The sequence below is a fragment of the Macrotis lagotis genome, chromosome 1 (genome assembly GCF_037893015.1).
Source record: "Macrotis lagotis isolate mMagLag1 chromosome 1, bilby.v1.9.chrom.fasta, whole genome shotgun sequence".
Lineage (NCBI taxonomy): Eukaryota > Metazoa > Chordata > Mammalia > Peramelemorphia > Peramelidae > Macrotis > Macrotis lagotis.
Window position 1 is genome coordinate 92,559,240 of NC_133658.1, and position 8,997 is coordinate 92,568,236.

General features: G+C 34.8%; 1 protein-coding gene across 1 annotated transcript in view; it reads left to right on the forward strand.

Annotated features, from left to right (window-relative positions):
• Positions 1-700: 700 nt before the first annotated feature.
• The window catches only part of LOC141513069 (echinoderm microtubule-associated protein-like 4), a 37,698-nt gene continuing 29,401 nt past the window's right edge, over positions 701-8,997 (forward strand). Inside the window, 1 exon segment of the mRNA XM_074222579.1 lies at positions 701-718. Within this exon segment, the coding sequence (XP_074078680.1) occupies positions 701-718 (18 nt within the window).

Sequence of the window (8,997 nt, forward strand, 5' to 3'; positions counted from 1 at the left end):
GCAGCCTTGCTGTTAACTTTGTATACAGTCATTTCCCTTTTCATCTGCTCCTGTTAGTTTTTCATCAAGAGCATCCTGTTCATCATTTCCCATAACAAGAGAGTATTTCAATCACACACCACAATTTGTTCAATTCGTTCATTCCCCAAATGCAGGGCATCTAGCTCCCCACTACCAGAGAAGAGTTGCTATAAATATCCCTATACATAAAAATTCTTTGGAAGAATCAATTGTCAAAAGTAGTTTTGCAAGAATTTCAAAATAGCCAATTTGTACAATTGATTTGTTAACCTTTTTTAAGTTAACCATCTGTCATTAAATATTGTAGAATTTAAAGGAAAAAAAATGAATGAAACATTTTTTAAGCCTTTACAATGTGCCTACCAATGGAAATACAGATGGGAAAAGAAGCATGTCCACACTTGTATGAACCAGCCCAGATCACATCCCTGGTCTAAGGGAGCCTTTACATTCTGACTGTGTCTGGTGTCTTCAGGACTGGTGGGCATATCAACGGTTGAAAGCATTCACCCATTTTCACCCTTAGATTAAGATCTTGCTCTTCTAAAGAATGAAAGGATTGCAATTACTTCTCTACTCCAAGATCCTCAAACTATAGATTCCAGGATGTTCTGAAAAAAACTGAACAAACCAGTTATGGAGGGGGCAGGGCCTGTTTGTGTAGGTACATGCAGTAGGCATGGGAGGTACCCTAAAGGTGAGTTATGGTGCAAAAGAATTAGAGGTACTCCAATATTATAATTCCTCTTAATTCATTTATAGACCATTCCCATCATACCTACTGGATGTGTTAAAAAAAAAAAAGGCCAAGAAACTTGCCCACAAAATACTACAGAGGCTAAAAATTGAATCGTGATACAATTCACAAAATGGCAATATCTTCAGTTAGATTGGTAGTTTCACAGTTTCACATGTTAACTGTTTATATACAGAACAGAAGAACTCATTATAAAACAAGTTATTTCAGCTGACTTAGGGAGAGGTTCTATCATAAGAGATTCCAAACTTTATCTTGAAACAGGCAATGCAGGTTATAGTGATTCTTGAGAGTAATTAAACCATTATTGAAGCAATGTTTTTGTAACACAGTTTAGGTGTTGAGTAGTTCTTCTCACTGATAGGAAATAGCAGCTTGGTTTGCAGTTATTGAGACAGCTTTATTGTAGTACAGTATGAACATACTGACATCAGCTCATTACTCTGACCTTTTCTTTGTTGAATGTCAACACAGTTTGTGAGCCAGCTTCAGTTTTGCCAGCTCTTCCATAATTTGTAAAACAAAATAATATCTGTAAAGCTTATGGATTTAACTCAATTTTAGTACATCACATTTCAACTCCAGAGATTATAAAAGGCTTGTGAAATTAAACTCACTTAAAACACTTAACATTCAAGAAAAGTTATTAAAATTAGAACAAGCTGCAAAGAGTTTTATATTCATTGTATAAAATGCAGAATATGCAGACTAACTGAAAGAATGCATTCAATAATATCAGCAAAATATGTTAGGTGAAGTGAGAAATTATGTCTAAGACTAGTTTTTATTCATAATAGCACATTTCTATGCAATGCATTAAGACTTACAAAACATTTCTTTTCCTGTGACTTAGGTGATAAGTAATGCAGGATTGTCTCCATTTTACAGATTACATTTATTGGAACTAAATGGAACCTCATAGACTATTTAGTTTGACCCATATCTGAATTAGAATAAGTTCAAGTTAGATGTAGTCATCTTGCCTCTCTGAATGAAGCCTTTTAAATGATGAGAAATCTCCTCTGAGAACCATTCTACTTTTGAACAGTTTTAATTCTTAGGCTCACAGATCTGGAGCTGGAAGGCCATCGAGTCCAACTCAAATTGCAGATGAGGAAACAAGTACAGAAAAGTCAAATGACTTGCCTTTCAGATAGTGTCTGAAGCAGAATTTAAAGTCCTGACTCCAAATCCATTGCCCTATTCATAACAAAATTGGAAAGGGAAGTATAAACTCAGAGGAGTTCCATTCAATTCAATATTTGTTAAGTGCCTACCTACAACCTATCCTTTCCAATGTTAGGTAATGGAAATACAAATACAAAAATGAAACTTTTTAAAAAAATTTATTCATTTTGAATTTAAATACAAAAAGACCAAAAGAAAAATCCATGTACACAGAACAGTACAAAAAGTGGATTCAGTTTGAAATTATGAATCTCCATTTCACACTGTTTAATAACTGGAAAATCTATGGAATAAATACTATGGATCATTTTCAAAGCTATTGTGCTTTTTAGTCCTTCCTTCCAAGTTTTTTTTTTTTGTTCTCTGCTGGGTACTTTTATATATAAACTATAAAGTATATATACTTCTATTATCTGATTTTTTTTCTCAGAAGGTGGATAGCATCTTTCTTTCATAGGTTCATTGTAGTTGCTTTGAGTATAATATTTAAAATTACTTAGTCATTCACAGTTATTCTTAGAACAATATTACTGTTATTGTAGACAATGTTCTCTTGGTTCTCATATTTCATTTTTCATTATTTTATGTAAGTCTTTGTTTTCTAAAATCAATAGCTCATCATTTCTTGTAGCATAGCAGAATTCTAGAAACTATTCTTTCACTCAAGAAAATTATTTCTGATGGGGACTCAAATGTATACATATTATTTAATGCTATTTAGATTTACATGGATGATTTAGGAAGAAGAGGTGATCTGCCACTCCTTTTCATATTATTTCTTCTTTTTTCTTTGCAAGGCAGTGGGGTTAAGTGACTTGCCCAAGGTCACACAGCTAGACAATTATCAAGTGTCTGAGGTCTGATTTGAACTCAGGTCCTCAGGAGGCCTTTGGGCAAGTCACTTAACCCTATTGCCTTGCAAAAACTAAAAAAGAAAAAAAAAGAAAAGAAAAAAAGGAATAATATATATATATATAAAACCAGGCTTTCAGGAACCCTGAAGATGAGATATCCTTTGCATCAGATGTCTTGAGGGGCAGCAGCACCAAATGGAGCTTCCTACTTCCCTTTTTTTTTTTATATATACGGAGAGGCTGTTCTTGACATGTCAACAGTATATCATTAGACATCCACACTTTCTAAGGGTTCTTGGGAAGGGAAAGGGAAGCAAAGGATAATAATCTATTATTTCCTGGCTAGGTCTATGTTCTATGGTCTTTGTGATTTGGTCGGAAAAAAAAAGAGAAGAAAGATGACTGACTACAGATTTATTGTGCTTATTTTCAGAGATCACAGCTTATTCTCATGGTGTTAGCTTAACTGTGCAAAACTTCCCCACAATTCAAAGTTTTAGTCTCTGTACATGTGGTCGTCAATTCATAAAGGGACATCAAGGCAAAACATATACTAAATCTGCCATTTTCTTCGTGGTTTGTATTAATAATTTAACTCATTTCTCCTGGGCCAGTTTGCTAATTGCAAACAGGTTCAATCTTTTGTTTAATATTTCATATATTGGAAGTCATTTCTATGTGATGAGCCAGTGAGCAATCAGTAGGCATTAATAAAAACAAAATACAAGGTAATTTCAGTGGAGGATGGCACCAGCAACTGAGAGGATCAAGAAAGATACTTGAGCTAAGCTTAGAAGAAAACTAGAGACTGTAAAAGGGATAAGAAATGATATTGAAGGCTATGGAAAGTCAGAGGCAGAAGACAGAAGCTGAGTTTGATTGGGGCTCAATATGTGAAAGGGATCAATTCGTAAAAAGCCTGAAAAAGGAGATTAGAGTCAGGTTTTAAAGGACTATAACTACTAAACAGGAAGGTTTCATTTTATTATTGAGGCAACAGTGAGCCATTGGAGTTTTCCTGAGATTGATGTGATTAGATTTGTGCTTTTGGAATATCAATTTGACAGTTGTATGGTGAAGGAGTTTAGGACAAGTGTAGAAGGGTTAGCTTTAAAAGGAGATAGTTCACCTCTGTTCTTAATCAGAGATGATAGAACCCGAGGAGAAGATTGTAAAGGTGATTTGAGACAAGTTTTGGAATGGCTCCTGCAGACTTAATGACAGAGGGTCAATCAGGAAGTTTAAAAAGGATTGTGATGCAGTAATGAAGGCCTAAGTGAGGCAAAGTAACTTTGATTTCTTTTTAAAATTTTTTTTTTATTTTTTAGTGTTAATTCTTTTTTTAATTGATGTTTGATTTTATTTTTCCAATTACATGTTATGAAAGTTTTTCAACATTCATCCACATGCATATGCTTGGTGAATATTATACAAACACATTTGTGTTTAACATGTTTACAGAACATGTTACATGTTTTCTGTATGAGGAATTAGGAATTAAGGAAAAAGAAAGAAAACCATGAGATAGGAAAGAAAACCATAAAAGAGATTTTTTAAAAAGTTAATATATTGCTCATTCAGATTCTGTAGAGTTTTTGTTTTTTGTTTTGTATTTCTTCCTCTGAATGTGAAAAGTATTGTCCATAGTAGATCTTCTAGAGTTGTCCTAGGTCTCTGAACTTCTGAGAGGAGCTGCATCCATTAAGGCTGATCAGCTCATAATGTTGTTAATGTGTACAGTGTTCTCTTGGTTCTTCTCCCTTTACTCAGCATCAGTTCCTGTAATTCATTCTATGCTTCTCTGAAGTCTGACCATTCATGGTTTCTTATAGAGCAGTACTACTCCATAACCTTCATATATCATAACTTGTTCAGTCAATCCTTATTGATGGACATCCCCTCAATTTCTAATTCTTTACTTCTACAAAAAGAGCTGCTATGAATATTTTCAAACATGTGGGACTTTTCCTATTATGAATCTTCTAGTATTGGTATTGCTGGGTCAAAGGATATGATAAGTTTTATTTTATTTTTTATTATTTTATCTGTTTTCCAATTATATGAAATAGTAATTTCTACCTATCATTTTCTGAAAGGTTTTGAATTTTACAATTTTCCCCCCCACCCTCCCTTCCCTCCCCCTAACCCCCAAAGAAGGCAGTCTGATAATCTTTACATTGTTTCCAAGCTATACATTGATTGAAATTGAATGTGTTGGGGGAGAAAATAAAATATTAGATATAGCAAAATTATGTAGTGCATAAGATGCTTTTTTAAAAAAAATTGAAGGTAACAGACTTTGGTCTTTGTTTAAACTCCACAATTCTTTCTCTGGGTACAGATGGTATTCTCCATCACAGGTACTTTAACATTGTCCCTGATTATTGCATTGATGAAATGAGCAAGTTCTGATCAGTTTTATTACTCTCTGGGTATTAGGTATGTATTGTTCTCCAGAAAGGTTGCATCAGTTCACAATTCCACCAACAATGTCCCACTTCTCCCACAACCTCTCCAACATTGATCATTTCCCCCTTTTTTTATATCTTAGTCAATCTGATAGGTATGAGGTGGAACCTCATAGTTGTTTTAAGTTACATTTCTCTAATCTGTAAAGATTTGGAGCATTTTTTCCTATGATTTTATATATATATATGTGTGTGTGTGTGTGTGTGTGTGTGTGTGTGTGTGTAGCTTTAATTTCTTCATTTGAAATTGTCTATTCATATCCTTTGACCATTTATCAATTGGGGAATGACCTATAACCTTATGAATTTTATGCAATTCTCTATGAAATGAGACCTGTATCAAAACCCCTAGCTATGAAAATTGTTTCCCAGATTTCTGTTTTCCTTTTAAATGCAAAACCTTTTTAATTTAATATAGTCAAAGTCATCCATTTTGTAATTTATAATATACTTTATTTCTTGCTTGGTCACAAATTTCTCCCTTTTCCATAGAGCTGACAGAATATTTCTTGATTTGCTAATTGGTCTATGGTATCATCCTTCATGTCTAAATTTTGTACCCATTTTGATCTTATTTTGGTATCTGGTATGAGATGTGAGTCTCTGCCTAGTTTTTGCCATACTATTTTTCAGTTTTCCTAACAATTTTTGTCAAATAGTGAGTCCTTATCCCAAAAGGTAATGACTTTGGGTTTGTCAAACATTTACTACTGTTTCTTTTGAACCTATCCTAATCCACTGATCGATTACTCGATTTCTTAACCAATACCAGGCAGTTTTGATGACTGTCATTTTATAATACAGTTTTAGCTTTGGTAGAGCTAGACCACCTTCTTTACATTTTTTTCCACCAGTTCCCTTGATATTCTTGACCTTTTGTTGCTCCAGATGAATTCTGTTACTATTTTTTCGAGCTTGGTAAAATAGTTATTTGGTAGTTTGAATGGTATGGTATTGAATAAATAATTTAATTTGGGTAGAATTGTCATTTTTGTTATATTAGCTCGACCTAATCATGAGCAATTGATATTTTTCCAGTTGTTTAGATCTGACTTTATTTGAATAAAAAGTGTTTTGTAATTGTATTCATACAGTTTCTGGGTTTGTCTTGGGAGATAGATTCCCAAGTATTTAATATCATCTGAAGTTACTTTAAATGGAATTTCTCCTTCTATCTCTTGCTCTTGGGCTTTATGCTGATGATTTATGTGGGTATATTTTATATTCTGCTACTTTGCTTAATTTATTAATTGTTTCAAGTGGTATTTTTTGATGATTTTCTGGGTTCTCTATGTATACCATCATATTATCTGCAAAGAATGAAAGCTTTGCTTCCTCATTGCTAATTCTGAATACTTCAGAAGGAAGGAATGTAGAAGGGTTAGTTTTGACAAGGAGAAAGTGCACCTCTCTTCTTAATCAGAGACAACACAGCGTGAGGAGAAGATTGTAAAAAAGATTTGAGAAAAGTTTTGGAATAACTCTTGTGGGGGGTGGCTAGGTAGTGCAGTAGATAGAGCACTGGCCCTGGAGTCAGGAGTACCTGAGTTCAAATCTGGTCTCAGACACTTAATAATTACCTAGCTTGTGACCTTGGGCAAGTCACTTAACCCCATTGCCTTAAAAAAAAACCTGTAAAATAAATAAATAAATAAATAGCTCTTGTGGTCTGTATGACAGAGGGTCAGTCAGGAAGTATAAAAGGATTGTTTTGCAAGTGAGGCAAACTAACATGAATTTCTAATAAACCTAATATCCATGGTTTCATCATTTCCCTCAGCAGTGGTCAGTGCTTATAGGAATAGGAAAAGTAGGGGGTGGAGGTAACCCAGGGTTGGATTTTGGCAAGGACTTCAAAGGTGTATGATTGAATTGGCTAAATAACATTGCCAAGATAGGAATCTAGAACAGTGGATGATAGACTAGGTGAATATAGAGATCAAACACCTCTGGATGATGGACATATTAAATGATGACTATTTCTGTGTATAGCTCAGGTGTTAGAATTCATGGAAGCTTAAGAAACAAATGAACTGGGAGGCCAGAGTATTCTGAAGGACATCAACACTAAGTTCCTGAGTATAAGAGCAAGGATTGGATGAAGAATAAGCTTATATAATCTGCCACAGGTGGTCCACTCCAACATACAGAAAAACCTGTGACATCAGAGATGAGATATCAAACAAACATGCCAAACTGACCTCACTATTGCTTATGACAAACTCAAGTCTCACTGGTTCCACTATTGCTCCAAGAAGTGATCTGCTCTAGGTCCAGATATAAGGAGTTACCCCTAGGAGGGCTGAGAAGTAGCATGTAAAGAGGCTGGCTTCCTTACTTTCCTAGTAGAAGAATGATGTTGAGACCCCACCCATGTTATACATCAGTTAGGAAGAATGAGAGCCCTGAAGTGGGGCCACCAAAGCCATTGTACTCTATCCTGCCATGGCTTCTGATTATACTCTTTTCCTGTGCTGCTACCTCTGGGGTGTCCCTCTGAAGTCAAGTTTTCCATTATGTGATGGTAAAACATGCCTGTAATAAAATTTTATTGCTCTGAATTAATGGCTGATCTAATTCTTCCATGAAGTGCTCTTTACACCCCAGCATTCTACTAGAACAGGTTAATAGCATCCTGATTTAGAGTTCACTCAATAAAACGAATGTGTTCACGTAGTTCAAACTGATGTAGTGCTTTACTATTTGATGTAGTGCTTTCTTCATGACCTTGTGCATCAGGTAATGCAAATATGTCTACTCAGCTTGTATTTAATAAAGGTTAAATTAAAACCCAGATATACAAACTCCCAATCCAGAATTCTCTTCACTGTAATAAATTATCTTAAAAACTTCTTTGCTCATGATTATGTAGAGTGTTATATGAATTTAGAGAAACCAAAACCAGAGCCCCAGCCTAGGAAGAAGAAATAAAGAACATAGACAATTTTCATAAACAAAGTTGTACTAATATTCTGGGAGAAGATATAGCTCTTGTTAATGATGGTAACAAAGTCTGGAAACACCTTCCTGGTATTCCATGAGGAGAGTGAGAACTGTCTTAATTTTCTTGTTCATAGAAACCCTCATGGGGTTTCAGAAGATCTGTCTGGAATAGAAAAACTGAATGAAAAGAATGGCAGTGAGACAGATAAAGGAAGAAGGAAGATGGCACAGTCTGAGACTTGATTGAAGAACCTGAGGGTACACAGGATAAGGTTGATTCCAGTTTTAGAACCAAAGGACATGTGAATTGATCCAACCCATTCTGGGAGACTAGAACTATGCCATATAGTAATAAAACTAACCAAACTCTTTGATCCAGCAATACAATTACTAGGCCTTTATCCAAAAGAAATTTTTATAAAAAGGAAAAGTCCCACATGTTAAAAAATATTTATAGCAGCTCTATCTGTGGTGGCAAAAAAAAATGGAAATTGAGGAATGCCCATCAATTGGGGAATGGTTGAAAAAGTTATGGTATATGAAGATTAGGAAGTACCATTGCTCTATAAGAAACTATGAATGGCCAGACTTTAGAAAAGCATGGAAAGAATTACATGAACTGATGTTGAGCAAAGGGAGAAGAACCAAGAGAACACATTGTACCATATTAACAACAATATTATGAGTTGATCAGTTATGATGGATGCAGTCCCTCTCAGCAGTTCAGAGAGCTAGAACAACCTTGGGAGACCTGTTATGGACCCAC